The sequence below is a fragment of the Aspergillus stella-maris genome, assembly GCF_047715825.1.
Source record: "Aspergillus stella-maris strain CBS 113639 unplaced genomic scaffold BDV14scaffold_24, whole genome shotgun sequence".
In the NCBI taxonomy this organism is placed as follows: Eukaryota; Fungi; Ascomycota; class Eurotiomycetes; order Eurotiales; family Aspergillaceae; genus Aspergillus; species Aspergillus stella-maris.
The window spans coordinates 329,870-345,096 of record NW_027396818.1 but is presented as its reverse complement, the minus strand read 5'-3'; the positions used below and the strand labels follow the sequence as shown (position 1 = coordinate 345,096).

The 15,227-nt window shown below is 51.3% G+C and overlaps 5 protein-coding genes across 5 annotated transcripts; 1 reads left to right on the top strand and 4 right to left on the bottom strand.

Moving 5' to 3' along the window:
• Positions 1 to 248: 248 nt before the first annotated feature.
• BDV14DRAFT_172583 (NADAR family protein) lies at positions 249 to 1,863 on the bottom strand. Its single transcript, XM_073768604.1, has one exon. The coding sequence runs from the start codon at positions 1,204 to 1,206 to the stop codon at positions 382 to 384; it is 825 nt and encodes a 274-aa protein (XP_073628659.1). The 5' UTR covers positions 1,207 to 1,863; the 3' UTR covers positions 249 to 381.
• A 51-nt stretch (positions 1,864 to 1,914) lies between these two features.
• BDV14DRAFT_199789 (uncharacterized protein) lies at positions 1,915 to 3,141 on the bottom strand (the record flags this gene model as incomplete). Its single annotated transcript, XM_073773355.1, has 1 exon — positions 1,915 to 3,141. One exon carries the CDS (start codon positions 3,139 to 3,141, stop codon positions 1,915 to 1,917), a length of 1,227 nt encoding a protein of 408 aa, XP_073628658.1.
• Positions 3,142 to 3,790: 649 nt separating this feature from the next.
• Positions 3,791 to 5,153, bottom strand: BDV14DRAFT_208651 (phytanoyl-CoA dioxygenase family protein; the record flags this gene model as incomplete). The annotated part of the gene is made up of 1 exon (XM_073775451.1): positions 3,791 to 5,153. Exon 1 carries the CDS (start codon positions 5,078 to 5,080, stop codon positions 3,791 to 3,793), a length of 1,290 nt encoding a protein of 429 aa, XP_073628657.1. The 5' UTR covers positions 5,081 to 5,153.
• An 894-nt stretch (positions 5,154 to 6,047) lies between these two features.
• Positions 6,048 to 9,085, bottom strand: BDV14DRAFT_172577 (uncharacterized protein). The gene is made up of 4 exons (XM_073768603.1): positions 8,434 to 9,085; positions 7,994 to 8,312; positions 7,315 to 7,936; positions 6,048 to 7,250 (listed from the first exon to the last, which is right to left on the bottom strand). Exons 1-4 carry the CDS (start codon positions 8,523 to 8,525, stop codon positions 6,397 to 6,399), a joined length of 1,887 nt encoding a protein of 628 aa, XP_073628656.1. The 5' UTR covers positions 8,526 to 9,085; the 3' UTR covers positions 6,048 to 6,396.
• Positions 9,086 to 12,447: 3,362 nt separating this feature from the next.
• Positions 12,448 to 15,195, top strand: BDV14DRAFT_172575 (uncharacterized protein). Its single transcript, XM_073768602.1, has 4 exons — positions 12,448 to 13,219; positions 13,395 to 13,788; positions 13,837 to 14,431; positions 14,501 to 15,195. The coding sequence occupies exons 1-4, from the start codon at positions 12,953 to 12,955 to the stop codon at positions 14,898 to 14,900; spliced, it is 1,656 nt and encodes a 551-aa protein (XP_073628655.1). The 5' UTR covers positions 12,448 to 12,952; the 3' UTR covers positions 14,901 to 15,195.
• The last annotated feature ends 32 nt before the right edge of the window (positions 15,196 to 15,227 follow it).

Genomic DNA, 15,227 nt, shown 5'->3' with positions numbered 1-15,227 from the left:
GGCGTGCGCGGCTGGGTGTGGGCCTGTGGAATGGAGAATTCCACCTGCATTCCTTCTGCTCAGCATCTCTCCTGAGTCTCGCACAGTTCGATCGCAGCGATGAAGTCACGGCGCACGATAACTCGATGGGTTCAATCGATCTCAGCTAGATCGGACCCGTTGAGTTCTGTAATTAACGAATTCGATAGGGCGGCCTCCACTTTGGCGCGTCCTTAGCAGGCACTCAAGGCGCACATCAACGCGCTACGTACGCTCAACCGCCGAACCAGATCTCGGGTCTCGCCACTCTATCTTCTTGGCTCTTGACAATAATGACAACATCGCTGGCCACGATATGGCATCATCTTCAAGCAACAACAAGATATACAAAACATACATGATTCAGTCCTTAATTCCGGTCTTCCCTGCTCTATCCCGCACAACTGCGGCTGCCTCACAATGCGCCCGTCCCAGCCGATTCCCTCCTCGCCAACACTTCTCGTCCAAGATCTCCTTACACCTCCAATCCAACCCAACGCCCCAAACACGATCCTTTTTACTCCCCTCAACAAATACTCTCTCCCCGGCAGCAATATATAACCTCTCTAGATTTTTATCGACCTCCGCCCTCGCAATACACCCCGCAAGCACAATCGCTCCTGAAATCTTATCCCACAATCCCTCATCGAAATTCGGAACTTTTCGACCCAGAATCTTCTGCATCATGGGCGAGTTCGTGCGGAGGATACTACAAAGAGACGAGTTCCAAAGCTGTTTCCTCTGCGGGGTGCTTGATGTCGGAGGGGCTGTAGAGAGCATCTCCTTGCATAGAGCGTCGAAGTCGGGATCCGGCACCCCCGTCTCCTCACCGAGTTCTATATCCAAGCGCTCGAACAACCATGCCTTCATGGCCATCATCCACTGCTCACCCCGGCCAAATCCGAACGATTTGATAAGTCTCGTTGACGTCGCGTCTTCAGCTGGATGCGGTATACTCAGCTCGTCGAGTTGCAAAAGACATAGCTGCAGCGCACGACCGCCGGAGAAAGGTTCCGAACTCGCGGACCAGTTACTGAGGATGCCACGGACAAAGTAGATGTGCGTGTATGTCACGCGGATATCGGAGTCTGCGAGGGGGTCAGAGGAGTCTGTTGTGGTATTGGGGTTGGCCTTGGATCTGGGTCTAGCTCTGCTGTTCTTCTGTACTCGGCCTTGGGGTGCAGACATGGTAGGTAAGGTACTCTGTAAAGGTCACAAAGGAGGAAAAGGTAAGTGGTATTCAAGATGAGATGTAGGTTTAGATTTTGTCGTAGTCTTATCAAGAGGTAAAGTGATTCTCGTATTTGACTCGCGGTCAACTTCAGGTAAGTAGCTAGGTAGGTAGGTGACTCAAGCTCAGCTCTTGGCGCATCTGCAGCCGCAGGCTAGTTTGCATTTCGACTGCTACAGACATCTAGAATTTGCAATACCTATCTACAGGGTATATGTCGGTGTTTTTGAACATTGAGATCGTGCTTTGATTGCTCGAGAGAAGGTGAGACCTCTCGGAATAATTTCGGCTTCTCGTGAGGTTGTCATGACTCGGCTGGAGGGTAGTATGATGGGTCCTTTTTTCTTTCTTTACTATTGAGACGCTTTGAGTGGCGGTCTGAGGAGTCTGTTTGTATCAACTGACGTAGAAACCAAACCCTCCATTCTAGGAGATGCCTACTCTTACGAGAGGGCCTTGTACCTATCAGGCCCTGGGGCTGAGGTCTACGTAGGTATCTTGCTACGTACTCGTAAGACCCACTTAGGGTTGAACAGGCAAAATGGTTATAAGACTGAGTAACAGCATTGATAATACAAAGCAGACAAGGTGGACCATGACATTCCAGTAACGCCTCTGAACAGAAATCCCTATATCCGAGAAATAAGCCTCAAGCAGTATACATGTCATCGCTCGTCATCAGAATCCCAACCACCATAAGTCTCACGAGGCTCACTAGCCCAGCACCTCCGACAGGTAGGACAAGTTCCTAGAGCAGACATAGAAAGCCAATCATCAATACATGTCTTGTGGTAGTTCGTGCCGCAGCTCATTCTGCACCAGGTAAGTTCAGGGTCGCCCTTGTCATTCAAGTCTTTCGTGCAGTTCTGCGCTTCTATTCTCTGGTCTTCCGTATTGTCGCCATCGTAGGTCGGATAATATGTGCCATAGATTCTGTCAGTGGTGTAGTCATTATAGCTCGGACCATAAGTCCCAGGTTCTGCGCCGTAGGCTGGATACATAGTATCGAAAGGGGACTGGGGAAAGAGAGGGAAGTCTCCGTCCGGTTGTGGATCCAACCAGGGCGGCTGGTGATCAAAGAAGGGCGGGTTCTCTATAAGCAAGTTCAGGCATATACTGCATTCGCTGTCGGGGTTCGTCGGTTGACGTTGGGCATCATCATCATCGCAGAAAAATGAGGGCATGGGATCGGGGTAGTTGTATTCGTAAGAAAAGGAGTAGTCGTATTCGTAAGGATTGAAGTGGTCGTTAGGGTCCATCCAGTCATTGTGTACAGAACTGAAATAGAAATCCTCGTCTTCGTCAGGGTTATTGTTGCAGCGCATGGCGTAGACAATGTCGGGCAGTGTATAAAGCGCACTGTGTATCCGTTTCTTAATGGACTCGGGGAGATAGCGAAGTCGTGATTTGCGGCGTCCATCCCCTTCGTGTCCGTACATTCGATGATCATTATAAACGTAGGGATACTCCCTCCCAATCCCATCCGGTCCATAGACTAACCAGGCCCCGCGGTTAGGCAGTCCGTATGCATCTCGCCTAAATAAAACCCCCCATTCCTCGTCCAAGAACTCTTGAAGCTCCCGATCCCACCGCGCAACAAGCAACGGGGCATGGTTGTGATGGATTTTGTCGCAGAGAAGGAGGCCGGCGAGTGTTGGAAGAGAATGGGTGACACCAGCGAGATAGCTGCCATACAATTCGCCTGTCATTTTTTCTAGGAGGCGTGCTGCAGATTTTCGGGATCGAGAGCTGATTTTGTGGTTGCAGCGGAAGCCTGTCTCGCCATCGTAGCCTACGCATCGGCGGTCTTGATCTGGGTACAGATTCAGGATCCAGGATAAGTGAGGGAGCGCGGAATATCGCTCGAGATCGGGCTCCTCGTAAAACGACATGGTGGAGGCTTTGTTTTAGAAGACTTCGAGAATGTGGTATTATGATGAGCAGGTCGAAGCCTATGCCGAGTGACAACAGCGGGCCTTTATACATCTTCAGCGTCGTAGGCAAGGCTAATTTGGGGTCTGTACTGTCTGCCGAGTCATCCTGCTCATTCCTTTGCCGCGCCGTAGAGATGTGGCTTAAGCCCGGCTAAGCCAGCGTTTACCGCTCCATTCTGGTGAAAGAAACACAGAACCAGCCGTTGATCCTCCTCAAGTCACCAAGGTCACAAAAAGTGTGGCGGTGCGCAGTATGATGATCATGACAAGGGTGCCTTGTCAATCCTACCAGGTCAGTGGTTCCTTCATGATGCGGGTTCACTGTGCCGCATCTTCGGAATGACCGTTATCGAAGGCTTAGAGGTAGACACGCGACAAAGAGACGATCCATAAGCGCGGGAGAGCTGGAAGGGTAAGGCATGACTGGGGTTGGTTCTCTCGAAGGAAGGTGTCAACTCAGTCGCTCCTTCCATTCTTGTTCTGGGTTGGTTGACCCGTTCTTTCCTAGTTAATTGCTCTCACAAGGCATCCTCCTTCTAATGATTAAACTCCAGGCATCATTGACAGAATACATTATACGCTAACAGTCACAAATCATATGCAATCTTCAAGCAAGCGCTTCAGCAGTCCCAGAATCCTTGATCAGTTGCCTCAATTCTTTCACGGCGGTCTCCGTTGTCCATCCCTCTTGTAACCCTCTAATTAGCAGCTCCTGCTCACTCTCAGGTGCCATACCATTAGGCGCTGGTGGTCTCTGATCCAGGTTGGTAGGGAACGGATATCCTTCGCCAATTGCTCTTACCAAGGCACCTAGCTCCGCATCTACTCCACCAGCCCCCTTGTACTTCTTCACCATCTCATCCCAGCACCGCTCCACGATTGGCACCGCATCAATAGACTCCATAGTCTTTCCCATTGCGCACCCAATCTGCAGCAGATTAGCCTTGCGGTGGAATCCTCCATCTGCAGCGGGCTCTGTCTCGTTAGCGCCCGCCGCGTGGAAGACAGCTGGGTTGAAGAACAGGCCGTCTCCATACGACAACGGCAGCGCAACATAGTTCTCCTGGAAGAATGCCCTAAAGTCGTCTCGGCGCCAGGCAAGGTATCCTGGTCTGTACGTCTGGCTGAACGGAAGGAAGCGGGTTGGTCCGCTCTCCTTTGGCATATCACTATGGGCAACTGCGCCCTGAAGGGTAAGATATTGGCTGGTAAGCTGGATGGAGCGCGGGAAGGCTGCGCAACTCTCCAGGTCCTGGAATCCAAGATGGTAGTCGCGGTGACTATCCTGCGCGGCACCGCCGGGCTTGACGATGTTCACTTGGGCTGTAACGCGGTAGGCAGGGCCCAGCCAGCTCTCGCTGACAACTTGCAGCCACGGGTTGGAGTAGTAGTCCGCAAAGGAGGCTGGGTCGGCAAAAGCATGTTTTGATAAGGAATTCCAGATGCGATCGTTTTTCCCGCCGGCCGCGAAATGGTCACCTATCTTGCCATTTGCGCGTCGCTCCGCGTCGATGATCTTCTGGAAGGCGGCGTTGGTCGCCGTGAGTGTGTTGTTGTATTTTGACGGATCGTACATGCCTTTGAGCACGAAGATTCCCGGGCCAGATTCGAGAATGTCATACCATTCGTCTTGCAGGGCGGAGGCCTGGGATGAATCTGTGGGGTTGAAGGAGGGAGCGTTGTAAATGGGGATGTCGCTCTGCACGCTTGTCGCTAGCGGATAGGCGTTCTTATCTGTGGTTCGTGAACAGATCTGTTTAAAGTCCTCAAGCGAAACCGAGGCCTCTGCATGGTAGAGTCTGCTGGCAACGCCGCCCTTTGGTTTTGACAGCCCGTTCATGGTTGTATGTCCGTTGCTCTGACTCTGAACCGGAGTCTGCGTCAAGGTGCTCGTCATCTTGTCAACTTGGGTAAAGGAAGAGATTATAATACACAGTAAATAAATTGCTGATTGATAAAGTTCAGATCATTCCAAAGTGTTGCTAAGGCACTGCGGGGAAAAGCCGGGGTACCTATATATCCCGCCCAAGGACTGCAAATTCCGACTTGCGTTCGGAAACATCACCGAGTCGTCGAACATATACCTGGTGCATCCACTCCATTACCAATAATATCTACATTAGAACTCCAATTACTTGTTTTTCTGCTAACTGCAAAAAATGGGTAATTGCTTGTATATAGCCTGTCTGCTGTCTTGCTTGGTGATGTGTGGGTCGGAGACCTATTTCCGCCGGACATGTATGTAGCTTATACGTAGCCTGTATGTACTCCATGTTCAGGGTGGTTATGATTGCGATTGCCTGTATAACAAGGGCACAAGAAAGTGATTAAAGGGCCGCCGACCACGCTGGATTCGTTTATTATGGCTGCTGTATTCAACGAAGCATCATTGGCATTGGCATCCGCATTGAAGGAGCATATAGCCTATCGCAAAAATATATAACATCCCCTCTGCCCAACAAAAACAGCCTATCCATGTGTCCGCATACGACACCACACTAAGATTTCACGAAGAAACTCATTACTGCCTTATTTATCTAGTATGCGGAATAACGAGAATTATCATTGCCCTGCTACAGCATACCTACCTTGCGTAATTAGGAAGGTGCGCTGTGCCTCGGGCTCCAGCGTGCTGGGCTAAGACGGTTGGGTCTCCAACGCGCCTTCCATGCAACTACAAGTCCTATGCCGGATGTCACAGCCAGGGAAGGAGTGACCAAGGTCGGGTGAGAGACGCTCCTTCCTCAAACAGAGTATGTCGGGTCCTCGTCGCACCTTCATCCCTACGGTTAGGTATAATGAAGTATCTACCACCTATTTTAGGTAGGCAGAAGCAACCTAAAACTCAAGCTTGGTCGCTCATTCCGGATCTTAGAAGTCACTAATGTAAGTAGATAGTCAATGGAGGTAGGAAGTAGGAGCAGATTATATGCATATCGGCATCAACAGCATTATTCATTCATTGCAAGCCACCAGCGCCAACAGGAGTTCTTTCTATGTAACTTGTACGCTAGATAAGCTAGGCTAAGCTCACTGTACCGATCCGAACCTAAACGGAATAAAACATGCGATGTTTGGCGATGGAAAACGGGTGGAATGGGCGATGGAAGAAAAGTAGGGTCGAGGAGGTTGAGTTTTGGGAAACGCGAGGGGTATAAGGAATGGAATGGAACGGAATAAGAGGGTATGAGAGGCGAAAAAAAGCATATAACACTATGCATCAACGGCAATTTCAACAGAGACGTCGCCCTCGACGTCCGATATCAATGGTGTAGGCGGCGCGCTGCGCTCAATTGCGTTCGATTCGGTTAGGGTGAGTGGATTCTCGGCCAGTGTCTGGAAGAGGGCTTCTAGTTCGCCCTCGACGGTGAACAGAATCTTGAGGACGCTTTGACGGCCCGGCGAGGAATCATCGGGGTTGCGCGTATGGCTGACGAAGATCCGCACGAGCGATCGGATGTACTCGTCTGTTGAAGGGTCTGACAATCGGTCTAGTCCGTCGACGATGCACATTAGCAGCGGCGGGGCGTAGTATAGAAGGGTATCAATCAGCGAAAGAATCTCCTTCCACGACGTGAGCGTCCCATCGAGGAGTGTGAAGTTTTCGGCTTTGACGGTGTGCGTGGCGGAGCCGTTGAGGACGGGAGGGAGGTATTCGAGGAGTTGGCGGATGAGACTGTATACGAGGGCGATGAGGCCTTGTTGGAACTCGGTCATTCCGTCTTTTGGTGCTGGACGTGGAGAACAGAAGAATGTGATGATGGGGGCGTTGGTTTCTGCTGCAAGACTGGCGTAACAGGAGGATATTTGACCGGCGCTGCTGGGGAAGTAGGAGTCGCCGGTGGTATTTGAAGAGCTCCCGATGGCTAGAACCTGAGAGTATGTGTCTGTTGCCCATTGATTGAGTATTTCCACGACATTCCCCTCCACAGTAATGTTCGTGCCTGCGTCATGAATTGGGAGTTGGTCGGCGTGGTTGAAGTGTTCTTGAAGGTGCGCTGAAGCTGCTTGCAGTTCGACTCGGGAGTATTTGTGCCTGTGCTTTTCTGAAGGCGTGGCGGGGATCACTTGAAAGTGTTATTGTCAGCTGTGGGCAGTTAGATGGGTGAGAGAGAGAGAGGTCGAACTCACGTAGATCTTGCCCAGGGGCCGTCGTTAGACAGACTACGCAGCTGTCTCGTTCGCCGCCATCTGGCTGTAACTGCTGGCTTGCTGCGTTGGACATTCGCAAAAGAAGGTGTCCCCTCTGCTCTCTCAGATGCGATCGCTCTTCCGCGCTGCGTTGAATCTCCCAGATCAATAGTCGAGTCAAGGCATTCTGTGCCGCAAATCGTCTGTCGATATTCCGACGACCTATCTGACTGAGCCGAGCGCGTTCCCACAGGTACAGGTCGGCATTTCGCATGAGCGCATCTGACTGTTCACCGTCGCTCTCATTCTGGTCGTCAATACCGACGGAATCGTGCATGAAGTCTCTTGTGGTATTTCGTACCGTCGAGACGAGGTTACGAAAGTCGAGATATACATTTTCGTGGTGGCTCTGTAGTAGTCGGCACTTGAATCGCCGAGCATACCAATCCATCAATTCACCTAGGAAGAAGAAGACATGAGAATAAAAGTGAGCGATCGACGGGATCGATTCGTTCGTGAGGTGTCGTTGCTGGCTCTGCTCCGGATCCAGATAGATCGACTGATTCACTTTGGTCAGGGCTTTCATCACACCGTTCATGACCCTCGGATACCCTGAAGACGCCTGCCAAAAGAAAGTTTAGTTAGAGGATAGATATCAGACAGGTTTGAATTATCTCACTTTGATGATGGATTGTAGAGTTCCATAGAAAAGAGAAGAGTAGAATTGATGACCCGACAGGACCGTCAACAACTTCGTATGCGCATCAACTGTGACCGAGAAGACGTCGCAGAGCGCGGCCGAATGACTATACAGCCGTTGCTGCTGACTGGACGTCCAGTCAGCTTGGATGTCGCGGAGTAGAGTCTGAACATCTTGGGCCGTCTGTGGGCGTTCCTCGAAGGGTACCTGGTCCGACAGAGGGAGTAGCTCTTGCAGTCGTCTCCAGGCCTTTGCAAGCTCATTGTACTCTATATCAAGAGTGGCAATATAAGGGTGTCTAAACCGTTAGCTTTAGCTAAGTAGGTCGCTTATACTCCGTACGCTGCTTCCGGCTGGAGCGGGCTAGCAGCGAGAAGATATTAGGCTGGTAGGGACCAAAGAAGCACATTTGCACTTACGGTGACGGATGGCGCACATCGAACCTCTTCTTCCAGTAGACCACGGGGAACTGGTCGTCCTCCGCAGTTGGGTTGGTGATGAGAGGGGTCATGGTGTAGACATATGCAGGACGAGGGCACACTCGTTGACTAAGCCGATACAATCATGCCAGAGGGAAGAATGTGAAAAAGGAACCGAGCCACTCAGCATCAGCAAGGCGACACCGAGTGGTTAGGGAAAACCCTTTTTCAGGACAGCAAGACTAGGATGGTTATCTGATGTTGAAGATGGAGTGCATTATGGTTCTTTCTTTGAGATTCCGCGGGAGGCCCGCTCGGGGCTCTTTGTTCTTGTTGGATGCCTCCAGAAACAACGAGCGGGACAGGGAAAGCCAACGTCTGAGGGGAGGGATGGGATAAGAGAACAAAAAAAAAAGTGAAACAAGACAAAGACCGGTAATTAGGCCCACGGAACGGCTGGGGCTGAAGGGAAGGAAGAGAAGTGGGAAGGGAGAAAGAAGGGTTGCAGTGGGAAAAGCCTGACGGGGAAAAGTACGAACAAGTCGCACCAGCGGCGAGAGTCTGGAGCTTAGTTTAAAGGTCTTTTGACTATAATAATGCTTGATATGGCCATTTGCCGCCTATTCATTCTGCGGGTGCACTATTTGGAGGGATTTGGCATCATGAAGTGCATGTCTGATTAATTCATTCTGCTTCCTCGCATAGTCTGCTGTCTGCGTTTTGTCTATGTTGATTCACCAGCTGCCAATCATGCCAGAAGTGCGCATCTTTCTGGCGATGCTTCTGCCCAATTCACAGACAGCAGTCATGGACACAGACCAATAAGTGAGAGTCGCCAAAGGTCTCGGCCTTTACCAGTTGAGGCCCGGCGGGGATGGGCCAGCCTTGGAGCCACTCTCAGCCAGTCAGCTGCTCCTCCCATTTTCCCTTTTCTGCTCGTTACTTTTGCCTCTCTCATGGCTGATCTAGTCTGCTCTCAACACTCTCTATCTTTACACTATAGCATATGATTATGAACTTCAAAACTGTTTTCTTCAACCAGGTCATCTGCCACGCTGGACAACATTCCCACCATGTCTCAGAGCCCTGAGTCGTGCCTGTCCAGCTTGGAAGTGATAAGCGTCTGACTGGCGTGGTTGCTTTTCTTCCTTTTGCTCCCCACTTCTTTTCTTCTTTCCTCCGCTGGAGGCTGGAAAGTGGATGGAGCCGGAGCTGGAGCCTGAGGATGCCATATCCCGGCCAGTTGCTTGCGTTGGGTGGTGGTCGTGGTTGCGTGGTTGAACCACTTGACCACTCGCAACCGAGCAGAAACAGGAACGGACTTACTACCAAACTTTGACCACTGTCAATTGTTGATAGAAGCCTCTGCTATCTTGCTCACCTGGACTGGACGTATCACCAGAGCAATTGTCGCCACTGCCCTTCAGTCAACGTTGGCTTAAAGTGGCTTCCAACACACAGACCAGGCGCTGGCCATTGACGGTCTGGACCCTCCGGCCGCCCCGCTGTCAAACGCAACCGATGGGGAATCTCCCCCAAAGCTGGGGCCATCGAAGCTAGACCTCAACTCCAAACAAACAACGAAATTCGTCCCTGACTATAATAAAATAGTCGCGACAGAACTACTGCCTAGGCTCGAACCCTATCGACCATTAAAATAAGGTCGGTCTCCACCGGCATTCTGCGACAGAGCCGCCAGCTGCTGCTTCATCCTGTCTGAGCCTACAAATGCACGGACTATTTGCCCTGGCTGCTTAACTGAGCCTAGACAACATTATTGCAAATATTGATCGCAGCGTGTGGAGGAAAGCGCATCTCACCACGAATTGAAAGGTTACACGACACGTTCATACAACGCAGCACGACAGATTGGACCCTTCTAGCTCTCCATCCTTCCATTGGAGTCTACCCCTGGATCTCTTGTCAGCGCGCTTTCTGCCGATCCAGAAGGCACAACAGGCTGAAACAGTAGTCAAATCGGACAGGTACGATAAATCCATTACGCCTCAATGCACTATTTGGTTAAGGGTTGCGTTGGCTTCTTGGCTTTGCGCTCTTTGCTTCCTCCAGGTTATCCTCAACCTCTCAACGCCTGAAAATTGAGACAGTCCGTATCTCAATGACGAGGTCTTTGGAGGAAAGGCTAGCTGCAAACTCAATGAGGGCCTGCTATTCGCAAAATTGCAAGCCCAGCTTAGTACGCGAGTTACAAGCTGCGAGCTGTTCACCCACGGCGGCACCCGGACGAGTCAAATGCACCCTTGCCCATACTGTCTCAGCCTGAACTCTATTCTATTACATGGAGGCTGGCCTATTAGAGTCGAATCGATACCGCAAACACAAACTTCCTGGACCGCTGTGCTCAAATTGCAGGAACCAAGGTCACTGGTCGCTTGAATGCAGAAGTTCAACCGGCCCGTGTCCTGAACGCGCGCACGACTCGGCTAATACGCTCCGTGAGCCTGCATTCACTCCTCCTGTTTGACGTGTTTGAAGAATTTCAAGAGGGAGCAGATTCAAACTGGGGTCATTTGATATTTTAAAGCGGACCAGAAATGCGCAACGGAGTATCTCTTGTACTCCGGGGCACTATTTCCGCCACCCCTAGACAGCGGACATGACAGCAGCCGCAGCACGGACACCAGACACCGGACGATGCCTGCGAGACGACAAGACAGGATGATCTACGGGCGATCCATGAGGTCTGAATCAACTTCCCAAGAGAGGAACTAACCCCGCCTTGTTCCTCCGCATTCAAGAACCGGGACGATGGCATCATTATTTGGAGACTTGAGCGTTGGTTGTCCATCAGGACCATTGAAGGTTGAGCAAAATGGGGAGAGCGATATTATATCGTAGCTTACCACAGGGTGCAGGAAGACACCTGGTATTGCATCAGCATCCCTGGATTCCCTCCAAGTCAAGGCCGATATTGCGACTACAAAAGCTTTGCTCTGCAGCCCTGACTTTGGTACCCTGACTTGCATATCAACCGGACATCCGTCAGACGGTGGTCCTTGAATCTTGAGTCAGGAAGGTCAGCCCTGCTGCGATAACTGACCTCCAACTGACCTCCAACCTGATAAGCACATGTCCGATCCCGGAGAGGGTTCGCTGATCTCATGCGGAGTGACGACTGAGATAACAGCTCAGGATCTAGCGGACTGTTGGAGGATCATATGAAAGTAGTGATGAACCTATCCGATCGACAAAACTAGTAGATATAGGATGTCCTCGTGCTTGCAATCGCATGGAATGACGGCAACCGGGGTACGAATGTCGATTAAGCTCACGTGACAGACACCGGCTGAAAGGGTACAAGGCAACAAGGCACCTAGTCTAGACCGGCGGCAGGCCTGGGCGTAATCCTGGGGGCGGTGGTGCTTACACACCCCCACGTCACATCCAACAGTCGAGCACTTGAACAGCCGCGGCCGTTGCCGACCGAGATAAAAGTGTCACAGATGACGGAGAGTCAGTATCTAATGATAGGACAGGAGGGCCTGGTATTCTTCCTTTATATTTCATGATGCCGTTACGACCTGTTGGTAGCTGACTGGTGGTGGGACGACGAGCTGGCGACCGTTTTCGGCGGAGTTGGAGACAGACAAAGAGGGTGCCAGTTGGCAGTCGATCCCCGCATTCGGCCCTCCATCGGCCACAATCCACAATCAATTCAATTGCATTCAATCAATCCAGGGAGGTTTGCCGTCTGCAAGCAGCTGACGCGATTCATATTGGCGGTTGAATCCGACTGAATTCTGACCCTCGGCATTTCTCCGTATGCTCAAACATGGCTTGCCACTGAGACCAGTTTCAGACCAGAAACATAGCTACAAAGTTAGAACTGCTGGAACCAACCATGCCAGCCATGCCGTGTCGCCTGCAACACGTTTCCGGCCCTGAACTCTGAATTCTTTTGATCTGACAAGATTGTGGTAGATAGTAACTTAATAGTCGTAGTCTGCTTATCGCCGATTGACTGATTTGAATATATTCATCATCATTATTATTATTTCTGACCACCGGATCCCCCGGCAATCTCGATCCAGATTGTCCAACCCCTCCTCTCCATCTCTCCAATCTCCATCATCGTCCTGCCGTTTCATCCACTCATTCTTTTTCTCGGTCTTACTTCTCCCGCTGCGCCCCAATCTTCAGTACGAATACGCTGCAGCTTTGTGTCAACTGTCAAGAGATCGGTGAAACTGGATTGGGAGCCAGAGATCAGTGATCGACCATCCTATTCGGGGTGATATCAGCGCCAGTTCTGGGCATTCACTGGGCAGCTCCTTGGAAAGCCTGGGTGATCAGCTTCCTGTCGCCTTTTCCCAATTTTCCATTGCTTTTTCCGTCCCACTTGTTGTGCAAGAGAGATCCGTGACCTAATGATCTTCCGCCATTCCCCATACCCTCCGACGACGTCTCCGTAAGCCTCGCTCCATCCTCGTCATTCTTCTCACCTAACCCGTGGGGAAAATCTCCCTGTGAATCCGGCTGGCTCATCCATTCATCCCATATGGGGTTCGGCTTCCCTTTTCTCTCTCTTCTCCCCTCTTCCTCCCTCTCTTCTTCTCTTCTTTCCCTCTCCTTCTTTCACCTGCTGTTCCTGCTCCCGCTTTTCGCCTCGGTCGTGCATTCGTCCGTCCTGCCCTCTAATTCGACTGAGGATCTCACCCACGGCAGCCGCTTCACTCTGGGAGGTACGCAGGTGGACCTTCGTCGGACTCTTAGCCTCGCCCCGTTGACCCGGTCGCTTGTCAGCTTGGACAATAGTCAGCTTAGGGTAAGTGAAAATAAAATAGTTTAAACATTCCTGGTGCCACCACCGTGCCACGGCCATGTGCACATACCTGATACGCAGCGTATCAGGATCCTTCGTCGTATCCTGCTTACGGGGGCTGTGTGAACTGTACCAAATCAAGACTTGATTATGATTGAAGCTGATTGTCGTCGGTCAGGGATTCAACCAGTCCGGGACACTTGTGCAGGTGGGACCTGGAAACTCGCGGGATCTGTCAGACAGTGATATAGCATTCATATCCTGCGACCCCGCCGTTTATACAGGAAACTTGGACGCCAGTTATACTGTAAACGACGTCTTGGAATCGAACCAGGCAAAGGCTGTTATTCTGTACAGCACTTCTGCTAGTCATTGCAACTATACGGATGACCCGGTCGGCTACGAGTATCTTTTTACTTTACTGAATGCTGGTACTGCGAGACATATTGAAGAACAGCTCCAAGGAAACACCAACGGTTCGTCATACATTGTACCAGAGATGGCGTCATTCGCTCCGACAGGTACTATTGGGGATAGCGATGGGGGAGGCAGCACGGATAGCCCTAACACTGGTATGTTCTGGATCTCTGTACGCTGCCACCATTGCTAACTCGTCTTAGCTATGATCATCCTGTATAGTATAACAGGTATCATCACCGCACTCTTCCTCTCCATCATCATCACAGGTGCGATCCGCGCCCACCGCCACCCAGAACGATATGGCCCTCGCCAAAGACCAGGGCGACCGCGACAAAGTAGAGCGAGGGGGATAGCACGAGCTATGCTGGAAACGATCCCGATCGTGAAATTCGGCGACACCAACGACGGCACCAACAAGCTTGAAGCCGACAAGGGAGACGTCGAGATGTCGCTGGACTCGGAAGGAAACAACTCGAATACCCAATTGCAAGAGGGTCAAACTGGCAACCGTCAGTTGATGGCTGGAGGCACAACACCACCAGCGCCAGAGGCAAACGAGACCGAGACGCGGAATGCGAACGTCACCACGCCTACTACCGAGAAAACGAACAAAGAACAAAAGACCGGCACGAGCGATACCGAGACGCCAACAGAACAGCCCAACTTCTCCTGCCCTATTTGCACAGACGACTTTGTCAAGGGCCAGGACCTGCGTGTCCTTCCATGCAACCATCAATTCCATCCCGAGTGTATCGATCCGTGGTTGGTGAATGTGTCAGGAACCTGTCCTCTTTGGTATGTTTCCGTACCCCTTACTTCACGTCCCCATCCGTCACCTCTTGACACTAGACTAACGAAAACTAGCCGAATCGACCTCAACCCCTCCAACCCCGAAAACGACACCGAAAATACCGACCCCAACAACCCTGACGCTCAAACCCAGAATCAAGACGAAATCAACAACGCGGCCACCAATCAACAAAACGAAGAACCCACCCACCGCCACCGCCGCTTAAGCAACTACCTAACCAGCACGCTCAACGCGCGACGCATGCGCGACGCCAGCGTTGAGGAACGCCTCGCTGCGCTACGGAGTGTCCGTGAAGAAGCGCGCGAGTCAGAGAACGGCGATGAAGACCGTGGACGAAGGAATCGCCTGACAGCGCGATTCCGCGAGAAATTCAGGATTCGCACGCGGGCGCATGGGGAGGATGCCGCCGCTTCAAATAGTGCTGCTCCTGCTGCGTCTTCATCTTCATCATAGAGCCGCGATTTCGCTCTTACATTTACTTTCATGTCCATCCTTACCCCTTATCGGGACGTATTTACGACTGCGATTTGATTTGGCTTCATTCGGCTCGTCCCGGCTCGATTTTTTGGGGTTTGTTTTTCGTTTTGGGATGCATGGCCGGCCTGCATTTCAAGTCATACCCTTCTTTTACTTACGACACGACTTGACTTGTTTTTCTCATTGAGGTGATTTGGCTGGGATTCATACAGGCGTTTAGAGGCTGGGCGGCGATGTGAAAAGACACTTGCTTGATTCGGTTGTCTCTTAGTTTTTTTTTTTTTTTTTTTTTTTTTTTTTTTT

Coding starts and splice junctions, on each gene's coding strand:
- BDV14DRAFT_172577 (XM_073768603.1), bottom strand. CDS start 8,525: ATGACCCCTCTCATCACCAACCCAACTGCGGAGGACGACCAGTTCCCC. Junction 7,937..7,993: donor CTCTACAATCCATCATCAAA/GTGAGATAATTC, acceptor TTCTTTTGGCAG/GCGTCTTCAGGGTATCCGAG. Junction 7,251..7,314: donor GGCCCCTGGGCAAGATCTAC/GTGAGTTCGACC, acceptor AACACTTTCAAG/TGATCCCCGCCACGCCTTCA.
- BDV14DRAFT_172575 (XM_073768602.1), top strand. CDS start 12,953: ATGGGGTTCGGCTTCCCTTTTCTCTCTCTTCTCCCCTCTTCCTCCCTC. Junction 13,220..13,394: donor TGGACAATAGTCAGCTTAGG/GTAAGTGAAAAT, acceptor GTCGTCGGTCAG/GGATTCAACCAGTCCGGGAC. Junction 14,432..14,500: donor TCAGGAACCTGTCCTCTTTG/GTATGTTTCCGT, acceptor AACGAAAACTAG/CCGAATCGACCTCAACCCCT.
- BDV14DRAFT_172583 (XM_073768604.1), bottom strand. CDS start 1,206: ATGTCTGCACCCCAAGGCCGAGTACAGAAGAACAGCAGAGCTAGACCC.